The sequence below is a fragment of the Pangasianodon hypophthalmus genome, chromosome 13 (assembly GCF_027358585.1).
Source record: "Pangasianodon hypophthalmus isolate fPanHyp1 chromosome 13, fPanHyp1.pri, whole genome shotgun sequence".
NCBI lineage: Eukaryota > Metazoa > Chordata > Actinopteri > Siluriformes > Pangasiidae > Pangasianodon > Pangasianodon hypophthalmus.
This window is the reverse complement of record NC_069722.1, coordinates 19,721,718-19,743,308: the sequence shown is the minus strand read 5'-3', so window position 1 is coordinate 19,743,308 and position 21,591 is coordinate 19,721,718. Positions and strand designations below refer to the sequence as shown.

Here is a 21,591-nt window from a genome sequence, read left to right as displayed (position 1 = left end):
CAGCAGTGAGAGTGTAATGTAATCAGGTTGTACACTAGGGGGCAGTAGTGAGAGTGTAATGTAAACAGGTTGTACACTAGGGGGCAGTAGTGAGAGTGTAATGTAAACAGGTTGTACACTAGGGGGCAGTAGTGAGAGTGTAATGTAAACAGGTTGTACACTAGGGGGAAGCAGTGAGAGTGTAATGTGAACAGGTTGTACACTAGGGGGCAGTAGTGAGAGTGTAATGTGAACAGGTTGTACACTAGGGGGCAGTAGTGAGAGTGTAATGTAAACAGGTTGTACACTAGGGGGCAGCAGTGAGAGTGTAATTTAAACAGGTTGTACACTAGGGGGCAGTAGTGAGAGTGTAATGTAAACAGGTTGTACACTAGGGGGCAGTAGTGAGAGTGTAATGTGAACAGATTGTACACTAGGGGGCAGCAGTGAGAGTGTAATTTAAACAGGTTGTACACTAGGGGGCAGTAGTGAGAGTGTAATGTGAACAGATTGTACACTAGGGGGCAGTAGTGAGAGTGTAATGTAAACAGGTTGTACACTAGGGGGAAGCAGTGAGAGTGTAATGTAAACAGGTTGTACACTAGGGGGCAGTAGTGAGAGTGTAATGTAAACAGGTTGTACACTAGGGGGAAGCAGTGAGAGTGTAATGTAAACAGGTTGTACACTAGGGGGCAGTAGTGAGAGTGTAATGTGAACAGATTGTACACTAGGGGGCAGTAGTGAGAGTGTAATGTAAACAGGTTGTACACTAGGGGGAAGCAGTGAGAGTGTAATGTAAACAGGTTGTACACTAGGGGGCAGTAGTGAGAGTGTAATGTGAACAGATTGTACACTAGGGGGCAGTAGTGAGCGCCGTGTTAAAGACACGGAGGGGAACAAAGGCGTGTGGGTGAGTATCGTTAATGTGGTATTGTAATCCTAAATATGATGAATATTTTTTAAATAAACATTAAGTTGATTTGTAAATAGTATTTTAAGAATATCAGCTCGCGATTATAGTAGTTTTTGTTCAGTAATGTTAGTAAATTAGCCCGTGTTTTCGCGCACTGCTGTAGGCTAACTTGATAGCTTTTTTGTAGGTAAATTGCTGGATAATGTTTCAATGAAACCTTATTTACAGTTCACATTTCTCACTTGTAATGACTAAGGATGAATGTTTTCTAGCGCGCAATATCCAAAAAAACACCACAGATTATAAGATATGATTATAAATCCTAATTTACACGAAAGTAGACACTAGCGTTAGCTAGCTAGCCGTGTCACTGCGCCTCCATTGACTTCTAGCGAACCGGGTTTCAATCACATTTAGCGAAATCCCATTTAAATTATTCCTTTATATATAGTTCAATGCTTATGAAACAGCAACATCTGTGTGATTTTTTTTTAAGGTATGAGGAAATTAAAGTATTTGGATTAATATGGTCATGGCCAGAACGGACAATGCTAATTATTTTAATTCAGGCGGAAAGGACAGCCCTGTGTGGGGTCCTTCGAGTGCAGCAAGTACACAATACAACACTAAAGCGGTATATCTTTTTTTTCTGTAAACAAAAGTAAGTAATGAAAAAAGCAACTAGTTGTGTGTTTTTTTTTTAAACAATTATTCAGTTTGGGAAATTGGCTAGCTGGCTAATTTGGTTCCCACGCGAATGCTTAGCTAAGGATAATTGTGTATTTTGCTGTACTAGCTTCATGTGTGAGCGAATTTACACGTCGTTTATAAAATATTTTCTGTAATTATTTATTTAACTGTTAGCTATATTAAAGGTGCAATAAAATTGTAGGATATTTAAAAAGTGGTTTAAGTAATCGCCTCAGTACAAGTGAGTGGCTTAGAAAACCCGTTTGAAAAATTGACTTCCGGTCCGGAATCTTTGTTTGTGATTGGTTGGCCCTCTTGTCAATCATTTTATAGAGCCTACACTATGGGCCCCTGTAGATCCTGGTAATGAAGCTTCTTAAACGTGGGTGGGAATGGGGATTCAAACATCTACCCCATGCACTTAACCATTAATCTTACCTAACTCACATTTAAATCTTTTTCTAAAGCTAAGGTGAAGTCTTGCAGATGTGAAGGATTGTGTTGACTTAAAGCATGCATTTTATTTGTCCTGTTACAGAACCAAATGATGGAATTAGCCTGATATCGGCAAATCCTGCCAACAAGATGTCAAGTAAGAACTCATTTCATCAAACTAGTTCCGTCTTTATGTAGTGGCCAGTGTTGCCAACTCTTTTCAGGGGAAAGTAGTTCATGTGTGCTCAAAAAAGTCTGCAGATGACATCGTAGACTAATTTGCATCTTGATTGGCATATCAGATTTAGACATTATTATAATTTCTCTCAAGAATACAGACAAAATGAAGTAACTGTAGTGAGTAGCTGGGAAATAGGCACAAAGGAAATGGTTACAGGTGAAATAACATGCATTTATTACTTGGAAATATAACCAAGAGTTAAAAACAGATTAAAAAAAAAAAAACCTCATATATCCAGCTGTGATGTGAGCTGGAGAGCCATATCAAGTTCAGTATAGTCTCTAATGTTGGCTCAAAAACTTGCTAGATTTGTTGCTAGGCTCTTCTTCTTCTTTTTTTTTTTTTTTTTTTTTAAATAAAGTAGCTAAACATATCTTAAATCATCAAATCTAGCAACAGTGTCACTAAATTGTGACATATGGTTTCGCGTTGAGTGACATTACACATGATGGCAGTAATGTTATTTATTTGAGGATGCGTGTAATTAAACCTTTACAGTGATTCATCTGAAGCAGATATGATAAGTAGGTTTTTGTGCTGTTGAATAATTAAAGCAGTTATTCAATTAATCTTTCCCCCCCAACACAGAGCGGCCGTCTTACGCCCCGCCCCCTGCTCCAGCCCCCACTACAGTAAGTATTTCACAACATGCCAATCATCCAATCAAATGCCCCGCCCCCTCTCCCCATCACCCCAACCTTAAAGCACTCAGGAGTGTGTGGACACGACTGTGGGACGGTGATGGACACCTTCAATGGGGGTGGCGAGGAAATTTATGCTCTTATAGACATCATTTTGGAAAAAAAAATCCAATCTCCATGTTAGGCAAACTACAAACTGAGGGTTTTTTTTTTTTTTTTTTTTTTGCAGCATTTTTTTAAACCATCTCATCAAATTTGCCTCTTCCACCCCCATAGTGTGTGTGGCTTTGCTACAAATGGATGTAGAACAAATGCCAGTTTGTGCTGCTATCAGAGATTGCTGCTTTGTTTTTTTTGCATGTCTTAAGCAAATCATGAACAAAAAAAAAAAAAAATCAAACCAAAAAAAAAAAAAGCAAGATTTGTTCATTTTTCTTTTTCTTTTGGTCCCTTCCTCCCTTGTTTGTTGTCATTTCTCATTCGTGTTTTGTCTCATTTGTCTCCATCAGCAAATGCCCACCACCCCTGGGTTTGTGGGGTACAACCCATACAGCCATCTGGCCTACAACAACTACAGGCTGGGAGGAAACCCCGGCGGAAACAACAGGGTAATGGTAGGATCCATGCTAAACAGAGAACCCCGGATACTGCTAACGTTAAAGCTAAACCAGCTAATCTTGCCTCTGAGGCGGGATCTGTTTTTAATCAGTCGATTTGCTTTCAAAAAAAAAAAAAATTATGGGTAGATTGTCTATAGTTCTAGTTGCTTCCATAAATCCTTTCATGTTTTTCATGCTTCTGGAAATCGGTCTCTCTTTACTAGCATGCCTTGCAGGCTTCTCGTTTGAGAGATTGGTTTTCAAAAGTGCTCCACCCTCTTTCATGTTGGTCATTTTATCACGCCATTTATTTTGTCGCGAGTGCTGATGGCTAGGTTTAAATCATTTCAAATGGTCGCTTATAGGCATGTGCCGATAAAATGATCACATTTCGATCACGGATTATGTAACGTAAATTAACCGTCAGGAGAAACGGATTGTAGGATATCCTTCTGAACAGGAGAGAATTGATCTACTCAGGCACGCTTCTCTGCGATTACTTCATGTTAACAGTATTATATGTGTTAAATATTGCTTTTGTGACATATTGCTAATCGTCACATGTCTAGCCGCTCGCTCTCCACCTAAACACCCTGTAGGTCACCTGCACCCCAATAGCTGTTTTGTTGTCCCTGCATGGGTGTGTTACAGAACATAGCCAGTTTAAGTAAGCGCACTTAAATGACCATTTTGGTTTGTGCTGCCTCTCAGAACGCGTCTCCATTTTCAGCCGTGCACTCGCTCTCCTTACTCATAGTGCTCCATTGCTGTGGCCCCCCACAATCATACCGTTGCATCTCATATCTGATTTCTGATTGCGTGACGTATGTTTTCTCTTCCTTTTCCTCCTGGCAGAATTCCTCTGGGATTACGGTTCCCAAGCCGCCCAAACCTCCCGATAAGCCTCTGATGCCCTACATGCGGTACAGCCGGAAGGTAAGCAGGAAGGTAAGACACCCACGGTGTCTGCTTTTACTGCTTATTTTTCACCACCCCTCCCACCGGGAGATGGTACAGTCCATCATTGCTTCCCTGGAAGACCTCAAACAGGAAGTGTGACGCTGAAGTGCTGTAAAAATGAATTCTCTCTCTCTCTCTGTTTGTAATGAAGGCTAGACTAGACTAGTTGTTAATTAGATTGATTAATGACAAACTGAACTTGCACTCACTCTGCATACAATGGCCCTTATTTATCAAAGTCTAGTAGACAGAGTGATGGTCACTTTAGAAATCATTCTATAGTGATGGTCACTATAAAATGATTTCTACAAACAAAGCACAAGGTGAGCAAGCTCACCCAGCTAAGGGCTCTGAACGGGACACCTGTGTTTTGTGGTACTTGCATTAACTGCTTGTCCTCTTGTACAGGTTTGGGACCAGGTGAAAGCCTCCAACCCCGATCTGAAGCTATGGGAGATTGGGAAGATCATCGGGGGCATGTGGAGGGACCTCACTGATGAGGAAAAGCAGGATTACTTAAACGAGTATGAAGCTGAGAAGGTCAGTCACCACACTTTTTGCAAACTGGAAGTGTGAATGGAGTGATGCTCTTCGCTGACATTATATATATTTATCTATTAGTGAGTGAAGGTCACGTGGCAAGTATAGTCACTTGAATCGGAAAATTCATAAAAAAAATCTGGATAATGCTTGCTGATGCTGGCCAGCGTGTACGAGCGTGGTGTTAAATAAGCAGGCCTGTCATGTGAGAATGCTAGCTTAACATAAATACCTAGCTAGCTCATCACTGTGAGTTACTGTGTGAGGAGGACATCAGGGATGACAGCACAGTCTCCGTAGCAGCACCTGTTAGCTTAACATGTGTCTGATCCCGCTCTCCCTCCATTTGTCCTCAGATCGAATATAATGACTCCCTGAAGGCCTACCACAACTCCCCGGCGTACCTAGCATACGTGAATGCTAAGAACCGTGCCGAAGCGGCTCTGGAGGAGGAGAGCAGGCAGAGACAGTCTCGTCTGGATAAAGGAGAGCCTTACATGAGCATCCAGCCAGCTGAAGATCCCGATGGTGAGAATCACACAACATCTGGCACTCTGCTGTACTAAATAGCATGTCAAAATAGTATGGCACCTGAGGAACATTTCTATCTAGCAAAAAGCGTTAGCTGCCGCAGTATTTAGAATTCTAATGACATTAATGGCATTTGGGAAATGACAACTGATTACTGCCACCCAGAACCGCACATACTACAGAACTAAGTAGGAGTTTTTTTAAAATATCATCTCAGGTTACCTTAGAAAATCTTTTACAATACGGCATGATTAGTTGAAGAAAATCAGACCATAAACTGCCTGGTAAGTGTGAGGAGTTCAGCAACACAATGGCCCCAAGCTGTAATTTTTTTTTTTTTTTTTTTAACAGTTAATGAAAAATGATCGGTGCTTTAAAAAAAAAAAAAAACATGATCTTTGATAAATCACCTTGCAGGAGTGTATAACACCAGCTGTAATGTTAAATGGCTTCCTGGTTATTTGCATTATTAAAAATGACCAGGTCCTGTTGCAGAACAGATTCTTTCCGTCTAGTTTTCTTATTTTTGTCTTTTATTCACAGATAAGTGCAGCATTGTTTGGTAGCTGACTCCATTATTGTTTCCCCCTTGTCTCATTTTTATTCATGCCGTGACCGTTACACGACACACCTTACTTTGATATTCAAGTGTTTACTCTCTAACATTTAGGCTTATTTTACTGCTACTGTTTTTCAGTTGATCTTGTGCATAGTTCATGTGTCCCTCCGTGTGTGTGTGTGTGTGTGTATGGATAGATTACGATGACGGGTTCTCTATGAAGCACACAGCAGCAGCTCGATTCCACAGGAACCACCGTCTGATCAGTGATATCCTGAGTGAGGTGGTGGTGCCTGACGTGCGCTCAGTGGTCACTACGGCGCGCATGCAAGTGCTGAAACGCCAGGTCCAGTCTCTCATGGTGCACCAGGTACACAAACACAAATGGGCTCCTGTCTCTTGTGGTATGATCAGATCAGTGCACTAGGATATGCTAGTAGTTCTTACTCGCAAATAGTCCCAGTAGCTCCATTTAAGAAGTAAGGGAATTTCTTCAGTCTTGTCATGTGGATGTGTTTTATTGTGAGAAATGTGTTTTATTCAGAGAAAACTTGAAGCGGAGCTGCTGCAGATTGAGGACAGGCATCAGGAGAAGAAGAGACGGTTCCTTGAGTCCACCGATTCCTTCAACAACGAGCTCAAACGGGTAAGACAAACTTTCTTCAGTCATTTGGGTGTTTAACAGCGGTGTGGGAAGATATTTTATACACATTATTGATTATTGAGAGCAATGCACTGCTCTTGGACTTCATGATGAGCAATAGGCTGCTCTCTTAGCAACGTGTACATAATGCAGACTGTCCAGTTCAGTGAATATATATATATATATATATATATATATATATATATATATATATATATATATATAGTGATATTTGTGAAAGAATGATGAATAAACTGTAGTGATCTAAATCTTTTAGTGAGCATCACTCATTCTGTCCAGTGGACTAATATATTAAAAAGCGAATGATTGAAGAGTGTAGGAAATGGAGAGTAATGTGCTTTTTTTGGATACAGCATTAGAATTCAGAATACTCACAAAAGGGAGCTTGATATGTTAGATTAGTTGAGATTAGTCCCTGAGTTGATCACCGTGTGCGTATGTGTAGCTGTGCAGTCTGAAGGTGGAGGTGGACATGGAGAAGCTGGCAGCGGAGATGGCGGCGGCGGAAGAAGCCGCGAAACGGAGGGCGGAGGAGAGGGAAAGGGAGAGAGAGAAGGAGAGAGAGCGAGAGAAAGAGCGAGAGACGGAGGCAGAGAAGACGGAGAGAGCGACGGAGGAAGAGCAGCAGGGAGCGAGCGGACCAAACAGCAGCGAGCAGAACGCCAGCACTGACAGCAAAGAGCAGGACAAACCCAGTCCAATGGAGACAGGTGAGGACAGAGTACAAAATACCAAATACAAGTGTAGCCCCTTTTTTCCACCTACGCCTAACCTACGCCTAACACAGCCAATCGCATTCATGCTCCTCTGTAACATGTGAATGTGTCCTGCAGATGAGGCTCGTGCTGATGTGTCTGAGGGCCAGCAGGAGTGTGAGGAGCGCACAGTGGAGAAGTCAGAGCAAGCAGAGAGTGGGTTAGAGGAGGGGGCAAGCGACAGTAATCCTCCTCTAGAGAGAGAAAACAGCACAGAGTCCGCACCCTCTGACTCCGCACCGGAAGAGAGAGCCCCTGCCGCCCCACAGTAACTGAGCAAACCCCACACTCCTGCGCGTGTACACCCTCTGAACCTTGACGTACAGTGAAATCAAAAGCCCTTAGAGGACACCACCACTTTTCTTTTTCTTTTTTTCTTTTCTTTTTTTTATTTTTTTATTTACCCCTTCGTCCTATAGTAATACCCCCGACCCAATTGTAAAACATTCATTGATTTCTTTGGGGCTAATTAAAACCGCCTCTCTAAGATTTGCTTTAATAAAACGGATGATATGTAGACATTCTTCCTCACACATTTCCGCATTAGGCCTACAGAACTTGAATTATGTATGACCTTTAGCACCGCAAGTTAAAAGGTAATATATAATTCAAAAGGAACGTGTGACCCAAGCTAATAGTACCTTGGTTTTATTATTAGAACTTCACTTCATTAAGGAACAGTAAATCTCCCATTTTAACCAGTGCCAGGCTTTGTGAAGTCAAGAAAAAAGTTCAATTTTGCTCCCTCTATGCTCACATCTCTTAAAATTCAGAGTTTTTCTCTCAATTTGAAACCTTAATTATAGCTGTAGACTGTTTATGTAGCCTAATTTCTTCCCTCTTTTATTTTCCTAATATTCTTTCACTGAGCTGATTACATATCTTGGCAGGATATTGCCATAAAGAGCAGGTGAAACCGTCACCAATCTCATTAGGTTGTTAGCCTACATATTCTCATTAAATGCAAACGTTTTGTACTGTTACAATGTATTACCCAATAAAGTGATTTATATGTCTTAACTTCCTGTTTCAGGCATTACTATCTTGGGGTAAATGCAGATATGAAATGTAGTAATGTTTTCCTATCATAGTCATTTCCAAATTGCCAAATCTCAAACACCCTCAATTCCCAAAGGCGTTCTTCCATGGAGCACTAAAAATCATGGTCTCCTGCAGTCTCATATGAAATATCTGGTTCCCATAGTCCATAAAGTCCATAAAGAGGTTTGCTGGTGACAGACAGCCTGCTTTGAGTATTTCAGAAACTGCTGATTTCTTTGGATTTTCAGGAGCAGCAGTTTGTAGAGTTTAAACGGAATGGTGCAGGGCAAAAATCAAGTGCAGATATATATGCTTTGTTAGTGAGAGAGGTCAGAGCAGAATGGCCATACTGGTTCAAGCTGACAGAAAGGCTATGGTAAATCAAATAACCACTCTTTACAACTGTGGTGAACAGAAAAGCATCTCCGAACACATAACATATCCAACCTAGAGGGGGATGGTGTACAAGTCAAGTGGTTTTATTGTCATTTCAACCATATACAGCTAGTTAGTACACAGTGAAACGAAACAGCAGGAGACTATACCGGGTTCCACTCCTCTCAGCCAAGAACAAGAAACTGAGGCTACAGTGGGCACAGACACTAGACAACTGAAGATTGGAAAAATGTCGCCTGAACTTTTCCAATCTTTAACTGCCCAGTTTCAATGAGTTAGCCAAATTAGGTGATATTCATAATCCCAGTCTATCTCCATACTGAGTTAACTGAGTAAACCTCCACAAAGGAACACAAATTTCCTTGCAGAATAATAACCAATAACTAAGCCCACACCAGGGTATTACACAAACCACACAACAAAGTCCAGATCAAACACTTGCTATAAAAAGAGCTGGCTCTAATAGCATAGAATGCACGGAACCACAAAGAAAAGTACAAATGAGTAACGTAGGACCCGTGTGACTAATGCTGTAGCCCAATGGGACTAATCATGGCAATCCAAATGCTAGTATTAGGATTGCAACCTACTGTATCTCTGTAACTGTGACAGTGTGTGTCTCATTGAGAGTGCAGAGCAGTGCTTCCTGACGTTCTCCAGCAGCTGGCGGTGCATCAACAGGGGTGAACTACACTGGTTCCCACTGTAATCACATGGTCTGTGTGTGTGTGTGTGTCTGGGAGTGTGAGGTTAATTTGTGCACTTGCGATCAGGTTTGGAAACTCAACGTCACACCAAAATTTAAATTTTTTTTGTTAAATTTGCCCCATGCGTTGGATTATTGTCCGATTACAAAATACATCCACATTTATCCAGAATCCATGGAGGAAGCAAACTTTTGCACTCGTCTGTATCTCTTTCTGTCTGGCTCTGTATATCTTAGTCTTTCTTTTCCTTCCATCTCTCACCCCCGACTTTCTCACTTTTGTTTCTGCCTTTATCTCTTTCCATCTTTCATTGTCTCTGACTCTTTGGCAAGCTGTGTCTCTGTATGTCTCTCTTTCACACACTTATAAAACATCTTGCAGTCTTGTGAATGCTGCTACAAGCTGCTTCCACACACTAGACACAATACAGATAGAGAGGCTGCTGCTTTGTAATTGTGCAGTGTGAAGCATGACCTGACTGTTACTTCCTCCATGCACACACACATTCAAGTGTGAACCAGAGGAAACATGTCCTCTGACCACCAACACACCATGCTCAGCACACACAGGGCATGAAAAACAATGTTGTAACTAAATACAGGAGTTATACCATCACCCACCACTGGTACTGCTATCTTTGTTGGATTCTTCAACTGAAATACAAATTATTGTAGCCAACCTCAACCTCATTACCCAACTGGAAAGGATCACATGAATAGCTGGTCCTCATAAAGGGCAAAATCCCTCCACACCGTAACATTAAGGAAACGCTGAAGATTAAAGACCTACATGGAACATGATCCTCATCAATGATGCTTCAATTGTTTGCCAAACAAATTTTTTTCCTGGATCAGGTTTCATATGAACTGTCACTTCTTTCACTGTTTCAGAATGCAGTAAAGGCTTCATTTGTGTCTTTGCTCATACAGTTCATGTTACATTCCTGTTGACAGTCAATGCACTCTATATTCAGTATATTCTCTATCCATCTGTTATAAATTTACTCGCCCAGTGTTGGTGTTCAAGTCATGTGGTTGTTCATAGAAGGCAGAATGGTAGATAGCTGGCTAGAAAGATACACTATATGGCCAAAGTATGTGGACATCTACTTCTAAATCATCTCCACAGGGTTCAGTAGGGCTGAGATCAGAGCCCTGTCCAAGCCACTCCAATGTTTCCACATCAGCCTTGGAAAGGCATGTGTTTATGGATCTCGCTTTGTGCACAGGGGCATTGTCATGCTGGAACAGGTTTGGCCTCACCAGCTATTATACGCTTTTCCTTGTCTACCATTAATTTGTCCACCATTGCACAGAATTCTGCAAGTAAGGCACAGGGACTTGCTTGTGGTTGGAAAGACCTTAAGTGGAATCAGTTCCATGAATGGTGTTCACCTTACTGGCTGGACCTGGTGCTTTGTCTGACTTTCCAAGATACAAACATTTCTTCAGGAGTTGCTAGACATTAGCTGTGCCCTATTTATTTATTTGTTTAGATCAGACTGCAACCATCCAGTCCTCAGACCAACAGTTTATCTGCCATGTGGCAAAGACACAGGCCCCATTGTCTAAACACAGACTGGCTCACTGGGTGGTGTACATCACCTACAGCATATAGACTCGCTGGACATCCAACCCCTACTGTGATATGCCACATATTATTTAGAGTTGTGCCACTTCAGGAAGTCTGTGCTGCTACTATCTGGGTGTCAATATATACTTTTTTCCAGATTCTTCAAAGTTAATTTTGTCATCTCTGAGCACATTTAATGGTAGTCCTAAAGTAAGTCCTGAACCTCGGATAATCGTCAGGGTTCCGTGTCATTTGGAACAGGTGCCAGCTTTGTGAGAAGGTTTCAGGCCAAGATCTCTACATGATCTCAAAACACTACATCATGTGTCACTACATGACTTTGTTGGAATGCCTCATCATGCGTGCACATGCATCATGCATCATGAGGTATCCAGGTGTCTCAAGGTACAACACGTTCACACATACAGCGATTTTATCGCTGCAAGTCGCCAGTTGCTGTACTATGAAGCTGCCAGTAGGCATGCCTACTACTGGTTGCCATGGTAACATTTATCAGTAGGTGGCACAAACTAGCATTCCAGTTTTGACAACAAACCACAGGAACAGCATTTGTATATAAAATTCACCAGTGTATATATGCATCATATCACACGAGATGAAGGAGAAGCAGTGTGCGCGCTTCGCCATTGTGGCCATCTATCTGTGGCGAAAGCACAAGCGCCAGTTAGCTTAGCTTAACTTATGGCTTAGCGCGTTTAAAGCCATGGATCACATGTGCTCTACAGTCTTCACTCCCATTGGTAATCGCTGCACCAAGTTTTCTCAACTTTGCGAGTCACTGTATGTGTGAACGTACCTTCACACTATCCCTGGAGGTCACCTGGAGGTTTCATAGTATTCACAGTATTCAGTGTGTCCTGCAGGTGGCAGTGTGTGCAGTCAAAAAACTGATCAATCCATCAATTGTGCCATGGTGATTAGTTCTGACCTAAAGGAGAAAGTGGAGGAGCTAAAGGAGTGACTCATATTCAGCAGTTACTCATTCCTGTATAGTGTGTGTGTGTGTGTGTGTGTGTGTGTGTGTGAGAGAGAGAGAGAGAGAGAGAGAGAGTTCCAAGGTTTTCATATCTTTACATATTCTTTCTTTATATAACATTTGAGACAATGCATTAGTGGTCCTGTTGTGCATGTGTGTGTGTGTGTGTGTGTGTGTGTGAGAGAGAGAGAGAGAGAGAGAGAGAGAGAGAGAGAGATTTAAATGAATGTATTATGTACCAGACATCTGAGATATTACATAACAATCAAGTAAGTGCAACACAAAGAAATGTAGAGCCACGGTTAGGGAAAAAAAAGAGTGAAAGACACAACATAAGAAAGGCAGAGAAAGAGAAAGAAATGGGGATGAGGGAGTAATAAAAAATCATACAGGAAAAAGATAAAAACAGAAAGAGAGAGAGACAGAAAGTGAGTGTGTGTGTGTATGTAAAGGGATAGATAGATAGATAGATAGATAGATAGATAGATAGAGAGAGAGTGACAAAAGGGGGACGTATGTATGGAGATAGATAAATGACAGCGGGATAGACAGAGAAAGACAGGTTGAGTGAGTCATAATGAAAGAAAAAAAAGGATGACTGACAGAGAGATAAGGAGAGAAAGAGAGAGAGGGAGATGCGGAGCGATAGATTGAGTGAAGGAAAAGGGGAGGGAGAGCAAAGAGTGAGAAAGAGAGAGAGAGAGAGAAAGCGAGAGAGTGAGAGAAAGTGAGTGATGAGGGAGGAGTTTGGGCGCAAAAGTGTACTGGCAGTTTGGGTGAGAAAGCGGCTCGTGCGGAGCGGAAACTGAAGCTGTGCGCGTTCACACTCCGTTAGTGTCGGCTCGGGCCCTGTATTACTCTCTCTCTCTCTCTCTCTCTCTCACTCTCTCTGTCTCTCTCTCGTTTATCGGAAGTCGGTAGTGTGTTCGCTGTAGTTTTCCCCGGTTAACGGTTCGGCGGTGGTCATGGCGGACGGCGCTCCGTGCGGCAGTGGCAGTGACGGCGAGGAGAAGGGCGCGCGCCTCCGGGGGTTCGCGCGTCAGGGCGCGCTCCGCCAGAAGAACGTGCACGAGGTGAAGAACCACAAATTCATCCCGCGTTTCTTCAAGCAGCCCACCTTCTGCAGCCACTGCACCGACTTCATCTGGTGAGAAAGAACATAAAAAAAAAAAAAAAAATCAATAGCCTAAATAGGTACTAAACACAGAAATAATACATTTTTCATTCATTCATGTTCAGTATCTTGGTCAGGGTCGCGGTGGATGCCGGGAAAACTGGGTGCGAGGCTGGAATACACCCTGGATGCAACTTCAGTCTGTCACAGGGCACCATGAAGTCATTTCATTAATTAATCAATTAATGAATTAATCATTTTTAAATAAACAAGGGGGGCATGGTGGTTTAGTGGTCAGAGTGTTGCCTTGCACCTCTGCAGATGGGGTTCGAATCTCGCCTCCGCCCTGTGTGCATGCTCTTCCTGTGCTTCAGGGGGTTTCCTCCGGGTAGTCCGGTTTCCTCCTCCAGTCCAAAGACATGCGTTGTAGGCTGACTGGCATTTCCAAATTGTCTGTAGTATGTGAGTGTGTGCGATTGTGCCCTGCGATGGACTGGCATCCCGTCCAGTGTGTCCCCTGCCTTGTGCCCTGAGTTCCCTGGGATAAGCTCCAGGCACTGTGACCCTGTGTAGGATAAGTGGTACAGAGAATGGATGGATGGATTTTAAATAAATGTAAATGCAATAATGCAATACTTTCATTCAGCATATTTAAAGAAAAAAAAATATATATATATATATATATATATATATATATGAAGTTACATACTTTTAGGTTATCGGAAGTATATATATATAAACCCAAAAGTATGTAACTTCAAATGTGCATGACATATTAAGTGTGAATAAATGCACAGATAGTTTGACTATGTACTGTATCTGAAGTATGAATAATAATAATAAGAAGAAGAAGTATAATAAGTAAGAATAAATGCACCTAGGTGAAATTATGAGGATGCTCCATCTCTAAAGTATAAATATACTGTAAAGGTTAGCAGCATTTCTTAGGTATGAATAAAAGCACATGAAATTGATTGAGCATGAACATAAGTTCTGATTCAAATCTGGGCACATGCCATTTCTATAATATAAGGACATGTAGCATTTTGAACATGCACTGTTTCTAAAGTACGATAAAGTCAGTGTAGGCTCGTATTTTGAGTATGCGCTTAAATACGGATAAATTTTGAGTGTACACCATATCTAAAGTTAAATAATAATAATAATAATTATGTAGCAGCTGAGTGTAAAATAGTAAGTATAAGTGCAGTTTCTAAAGTATGAATAAAAGTGCATGTAGTATATTGAGAATGCACCATTTCTAAAGTATGAATAATGTAATTTACTGTATGTGCTATGTTAAAAGTACATGTACTATTTGGAGTGTGTATCATTTTTATAAGTTTATAGGTAAAACGAAATACAGTACTTTTAATGTGCACTAAAAAAGGAAACAAAAGAAAGAAAGAAAGTGCACACATTTTGAAATGTTATAAAAGTACGGTTCAGGATTTTAAGTGTGCATTCTTCTGAAGTATGAATGAAAGTACAGTGCAGTGTTCTGAGTATGGACTGTTTCTCTTTGTTTCAGGGGTTTCGGGAAACAAGGATTTCAGTGTCAAGGTAGGGAATGAGTCTTCACTGGCCCAGCATGGCTCCCTGTATACACTTCTGAAACACTGACTGTGTTTAGATGAACGCTTATAATCTGATCGTTATCTTTTTTTATGAAGCTACATCTCATCCCCCCAGTAAACATTTCTCTGCCAGCCCACCCTTTAGAAGCAAGAAGCAGCGACGTAGTTAAATAAAAATTATGTTGTTTAGTTAACATTTCCATTAGTATTATATCAAGGAAGGATTCTGACAACTGAATGAGAGGGTGTGGAGTGCACAGTAAACGTTTTCTTTGCTGCAGTTAGAATATCATTCTGTCTTTTTTTTAAACAAGGCAGACTAAGATGACTACATCAAACTCCAAAATCTGTCAGCACCAGGACAAGTTTAATATATGCATGCAAATGAGCCACAGTTTGTGGAAAGGATAAGTTAGATGAGGCTTTCTTGGTGTTCAGGGAAACCCCAAGGGTAATATTCATATTATCCCAAACAGCAACCTGATTTCAAGCCTGCTGGACAGCACCAGGGGCCAGCCACATATTTGAAATTAGAGAATCAATTTTGGATCCCAAGCATCTTGAGAGGCTACCATTCTCTATCAATCTACCATTGTCTTCCAATATATCTGACTAAATGTGGACTTTTTTGCAATCTACTGAGGAAATGATTAAGGGGCTTTTGTGAGGAGGTTAAAAAAATGCATATACCATGTTTGGATTTTTCTTCCTCTACACATGGTATAAAAGACATTAAGGCACCCTCCTGTGTTGGGTGGTGTACTGAATGTAGCAAATACTCTAAAGTAGTAATAGAAATACTGTCTCTTTTCAATAAGTTGAAGCAATTGGTTCACCAATAATGCTGCGTTCAAGGTGATCTTGCAACTTGTAATTCCCTTTCCGTGGTTCACCAGTAATGCTGCGTTCACGGTGAAGTTGCAACTTATAATTCCCTTTCCATGATTTTTTTACTGCCTACCTGACTAGTAAAAACCATGGAAAACATCCCCTGAACTTGAAATGTCAACTTGGGGTAGTCTTCTCAACTACCAGTTCCTTCCCCGTTCCACAGAGACGTCAAATCAACATGGCTGTACACACTGTGAACAGTGTAAAGTACCACTTTTTAGATTTAAATTAGTTCATAACAGGATTGGCTTTAGATCAGTTAACATACAGGCATAGTAATTGGTTAAATCTATAATATTGACCATACTAATCACTGTTTTGAGAAAGTAACATCAGAGTTATCACTAACTTTAACCGGCTTGATGCCTCTGCTACTTGCTATTGTCTGCTAGCTAGGTTGTTGCTAAGCTGCTTGTTATTGTCAGCTGGCTAGCTTCTCACTAATGTACTCGCTATTGTCCGCTGTTGTTGCTGTACTGCAATTTCAGTCCAAAAATTGGCATTAATTTTGAAGTTCACCACGTCCCGAGGTGGGAAATAACGTTATTACAACTTGCAAATTACCACTTACAAGGCACCACAATTGGTAGATGTTTAAAATCCGGCCAAAGTTATCAGTCTTTGGCCATTTATTATTTAAACTGTTTAATGAAATCTCATTCTACTTTTCAGTTAACAAAATAACATCATACTTTGCATTGCGTTTATTACAGAATGTATTTTAATAACCGAAAAAACAGCATGAGGTTACACATTAGCATTCACAGACACAGTAAGCATCCCTGCACTAATTTTATTGTGCCTGCTGTGTCTGCACTTAACCTTCAGTAGAGTACAATTTGAAGCAGATAGCTCTTTATTTATCCAGATATGCATCATTGTGCCATGCCATAACTCAGTTTTCCTGTATGCATTTTTATCATAGTTGCTTCAGAGGATAGTGAATACAAAACAGTGACTAGAGGGTTATAGGATCCATTTGTCTTGTCTATATTTTAAAAAGTATCAAATAATAATTTAAAATACAAGGTCACACTTTGGTGTACACAGTGGGTAGCATTTTCACCTCACAGCAGGTCCGTGGTTTGATTCTGAGCTTGGGTTACTGTCTGTGCAGAGCTTTCTGTTCTCTCCGTGTCTGTGTGGGTTTCCTCCATGTTCTCCGGTTTGCTTCCACCCCCCCAAAATATGCCAGTAGGTGAATTCACAACTCTACATTGCCCTTAATTGTGACTGAGTGTAGGAATGGTGCCCTGAGATGAACTGGCATCCCATCCAGGGTGTATTCCCACCTTGTGCATAGAGTTCCTGGGATAGGCTCTGAATCCACTGCGACCTGGACAAGTCATTGACCAACAACCGGGAATAGTCCAGATGGGAATAGTAATAGATTAATAGATTCTCATCTGTATGCCTCCATAAAACTGTGCTATTAGGATCAAGCCAGGTTAAAACTAGACATGACATGTGTGACCTATATAAAAAAACTGTTCAGTATTTGAAACCCATGTGGCTGTTTCGCTTTCTACATAACTTTAGGTGGTGGAAGCAGAATCATATTGGAAAAGACATTTGTTCCTAACACATGGGATATGAGATGAGAGTGTAGATGAGACTAATGAAGCATTAATTGGGATTTGGTCCAGTTGTTTCTGTAACCAGATAAATAAGTAAAATCTGAATATCCAGAACCTGTGGAATGGGTCTTAATAGGCTAGGGATGTATCGATACAAATACTAGTATAGGGTATCGTCCGATACCATGCTCATGTGATACTATGTGATATAAGGCCAGTGTACGTTGTCACGCTAGTAAACAGATGGCATGAAATGAAAGTGATCTGGATGTATTTCGCGATTAATAATGCCACTATCAGCAAAGCAAAGCAGACTGCACACTGTGCTCTACAGCCTATTCCTACAATACAAGTAACCTGATAAAACATTGTTAATATAAAACTTAGCAAGAGGAGTTTACGTAGCAGCGACAAACTCTGCAATAAACACTGGCTAGGCAAAAACAAATGTCTACAGACAATGCTAGGTGAGTGAAAATAACAGCTGTTACACAGTATGTTGTTTTTGATAATCAGCCACAGGTCATTGACAGCGACTGATTCCAATGCAATGAAAACAAAAACGTATTTTGTTTACAGCTGTACAGAAACACTTTTAAAATTCAGCTAGCTCATGTTACAAACCACGAGCCAACTGCAGGAACTCACACATTTTTCACGACCACTATGAAAAAAAGAGCAAAATAAAATGTTACTTGATTAATACTATAGTAGGTTATACCCAACACGACAACACAAGACAACACTACACACCATACACTACATCCTACAGGACAGATTCCGCTACACTTTGCTAATACACTACAACGTAATCTGACTACCTGTAGTATCTATGTGCTTTCTCTTGTCCTCAGACACATATGGTGTTTCTTCCTTTGGTTAATTATTTTTAGTGGTTTCTTTGAACACCCACAGAGAAAGTTCATTAATGGTTGTTGAGGCATGTCACTTGTACCCATGACCATCGCATGTACTATGCTCTGGGTTATGTGTGTTTAAATAACTGTGTGAGTGTGTGATGAGCCCATGTACTTTTCAGGTCAAAAAGACCTAGTTTAAATTTTGACTAAAAATAGAGTGATGCTAAAAATTATTGTTTCTAATGATGAATCTTCATGTGCTTGGCCTAGTTTCTTGGACAAACATGGACAAACATGTTTAAAATCATACATAATTTCCTGATTTTCTAAGTTTCCTGCAATTTATCTCATCAGTAGGAGCCCAGAGTATCCAACACAAGTGACCTTGATGAAAAAAGTGTCACTGGAAATCAGCATTTGAGTAGGTAATGACACATCGAGTTCAAGCGATCAATAAGCTCAATGTGTCCCATGAGATCAATGAGGTCAATGTGTCCCAAATGCCCAAAACACAAGGACCCCCAAGGACTCACAAATGACTGCACCAAAAGTCAGCACTTTCTGTGTGTCCAAATGTCTCTCCTTCCCTCCTTCATTCTTTTTTTCATCCATCTGTTACTTTGAGCACCTTCATTTGCTGAAACATACGATGCTCAAACTATTTTACGCTGTCTTAATTGTTCAGGTCCAATATCTAACCTAACAAGTCCTCAAGTACTAATACAAGTATATATAGTGGCCAGACTGGTCTGAGCTGACAGGAAGTCGAACTCAAATAAACACTCGTTGCAACTGTGGTGAACAGAAAAGCATTTCAGAATGCACAGCAAATGGAGGTGAATGGACTACAACGGTAGGGACCACTTTGGGTTCCACTTCTGTCAGCCGTGAACAGGAATCGTGGGCTACAGTAGGGAAAACTGGACAGCTGATGATTGGAAAAATACTATATATGTATATATACTACAACAACTGTATAAAGACACATTCACTGACGGCTTTATTTGGAATACTACATATGATTTTGTGTGTGTGTGTGTGTGTGTGTTTATTTAAAAAACTAAAAAAGCATGTATATGTAGTAACTTGTCTAAGTGATGAATCTTGTATTAAATTGATTTGTGCAACACTGCTGTAAGTGAGCACGTTAGAATTAATAGTGACCTTAAAAACCTGTGGCCGATCTAGTGCACTCTGTTTGATCTGCTGCATTTGATGCGGGGCGCGACAGGAGGCCGGAGGATTAAAAGAAGGTTAGGAGGGCAGGAGAATTGGGACGCAGCCGGTCTGCGTTTTCCTATGGGGATTTTCCTTCACTCACTTAGTTCACTTTAATAAAATAGGACGGCTCTCAGCGTCTCCCACGTCTCCGCACAGTATGGACCAGATTGACACTGGACCAGGTTACATGTTTCTCATGAAAGAAGCGATGTAAAGACTTGGGTCATAACAGATTATATGTAGATTAGATAAACTGATTCTAAAAAGAAAAATACCTGCCAAAATGCTTCTTACTGACATCATAGATACTGTTCTATTTGCCAAAACCACCCACATGGTTACCTACGCTGCTTTACACATAGGTCACACGCTATCGCATGGTTATCATGCTTATGCGGCAGACTAAAGTTAGCTGGAATTATATTTTTAATGATTATAGAAATGATAACTTGGTCCATTTTCATACGTGGTCCATTGTAGCATTTGAAATGGTCTCAGATTGATGAATCAGCTTTTGAAATCCCAAATGAACCAAAACGAGTCACAAGCAATCCATACTCGGTCCACCTCTAGACATTTTGTGGTCTACTTTACATACGTCTTGTGAAAACATAGTGGACTATGTCACGTTTTGCTTTGTAGCTTGATACTTGCTGTCCATACATAGTTTCAGATAATATCGAAGTAAAACAAAAATAGCCTAATGGCCGCCCAAGGGGTCGCGTGGTCCCAGGACAAAGTAAGCAGTCTTACTATATATTAATTCTTTAATACATATGCCTGTATACATGAGAGTCACATGTAGGCCTATGGCATGGAGCATGACTTGAATTTGATGCTTCTTCAACAAAATTCCCTCTCTTCATTGCTTTTTTTTCCAAGAACCTTCTGGCATTTCAATTCTTTTTGCGTTCTCCCATCCAAAATGATAGCATCATATAAAGCGAGCACCTTGAATTACATTATATATAATTTGCTGTAGGTCTAGTAGATCAGACAAGTGGTCTCGTGAATGGAAAAATATCCAGAAAGTCCCCTTTTGATTCCACTTACTGTATATTGTGAGCACCAAAAGCTCTGAGGTCATTTGCAGCAGGTTCCCTTTCAGGTCCAGTATGGTACATTGAAGAAAACTCTGTGAAAACTCTTATAAATTAGCTCTCTAGTTACAACAAGAGCCTATCACTGGAGTATGTTACTCACCTATATACTGTACAGCTAGCTTGTAGTTCCATAAAATAAGCTAGTACTGTAAATTCATGAGTGTAACTAATGATGGGACTAGTGAGAAAATGTCCCCACCACTTTTTAAAAAGTAGCTCTTTAACGGTTTTTTTTAATAAATTTTTTCAATAAAAGCCCATGGCAGAAACTGATCCAAACACTTTAAAATATCACTTATTTGTGGGACTTCTAGGAAACTATAAACTCTCATATCATGATGACTAAAAATAAACTTGTTTTTCTTCAAACCCAGATATTTGTACCCCTCCTGGGTATATGGCATTATTGGTTCATGATATTGTGGCATATGTAAACATAAAGTGAGGCTTTATCCCAGCTGTAGCTGTCATTATAATGATCAGTTTGAGTAGCCTGTGGGATTTTTTTTTTTTTCATTTCTTTTTCCTTCTAATGAGCTACCGTACATTTTTTTCTCATCAGTTAAATTTTAACAGACTTCCAAAGTCTCTATCACATTAGTGTGAATTTAAATGCTGGTTAAAATGGAAGAGTATTTTTTCCGTGATATGAACTTGATATACTTTTGCAGAAAGGGTTACGAGGACTGTAGTTATCTATATTACAGATAAACCTGTGTGGGTGTGTTGATTGAGGTGTGGGTGTTGGTGAAGGTGTGGGTGTGCTGGTGAAGGTGTGTGTGTGCTGGTGAAGGTGTGGGTGTGCTGGTGAAGGTGTGACATGTTAATGAAGGTGTGGGTGTATTAAGGTGTAGGTGTAGCTGTGTTGATGGAGGTATGGGTGTATCGGTGAAAAGTGTAGATGTAGTTGTGATGAAGGTGTGGGAGTATTAGTGAAGGTGTAGGTGTAGCTGTGTTGATGAAGGTATGGGTGTATCGGTGAAGGTGTAGGTGTATCTGTGTTGAGGAAGGTGTGGATGTATTGGTGA

General features: G+C 40.7%; 2 protein-coding genes across 10 annotated transcripts in view; both read left to right on the top strand.

Moving 5' to 3' along the window:
- Positions 1-787: 787 nt before the first annotated feature.
- smarce1 (SWI/SNF related, matrix associated, actin dependent regulator of chromatin, subfamily e, member 1) lies at positions 788-8,527 on the top strand. Of its 8 annotated transcripts, none has more exons than XM_053239410.1 (11): positions 788-889; positions 2,121-2,174; positions 2,847-2,890; positions 3,409-3,513; positions 4,354-4,434; positions 4,867-4,998; positions 5,355-5,526; positions 6,286-6,458; positions 6,633-6,734; positions 7,198-7,462; positions 7,586-8,527. In XM_053239410.1, exons 2-11 carry the CDS (start codon positions 2,168-2,170, stop codon positions 7,777-7,779), a joined length of 1,275 nt encoding a protein of 424 aa, XP_053095385.1. In that variant the 5' UTR covers positions 788-889; positions 2,121-2,167; the 3' UTR covers positions 7,780-8,527. The 8 variants fall into 8 exon arrangements, with proteins under 8 accessions (XP_053095385.1, XP_053095382.1, XP_053095387.1 ...); XM_053239407.1 differs by having other exon boundaries at positions 4,354-4,446; XM_053239411.1 differs by having other exon boundaries at positions 789-889; positions 3,409-3,507.
- Positions 8,528-12,921: 4,394 nt separating this feature from the next.
- The window catches only part of prkcbb (protein kinase C, beta b), a 106,842-nt gene continuing 98,172 nt past the window's right edge, over positions 12,922-21,591 (top strand). Inside the window, exons 1-2 of one of the 2 annotated variants that reach the window (XM_026916503.3) lie at positions 12,922-13,367; positions 14,866-14,897. In XM_026916503.3, coding sequence (XP_026772304.1) covers positions 13,186-13,367; positions 14,866-14,897 — 214 coding nt within the window. In that variant the 5' untranslated portion in view covers positions 12,922-13,185. The remainder of the gene's footprint in view (positions 13,368-14,865; positions 14,898-21,591) is intronic. The other variant, XM_026916501.3, reaches the window with a different exon arrangement.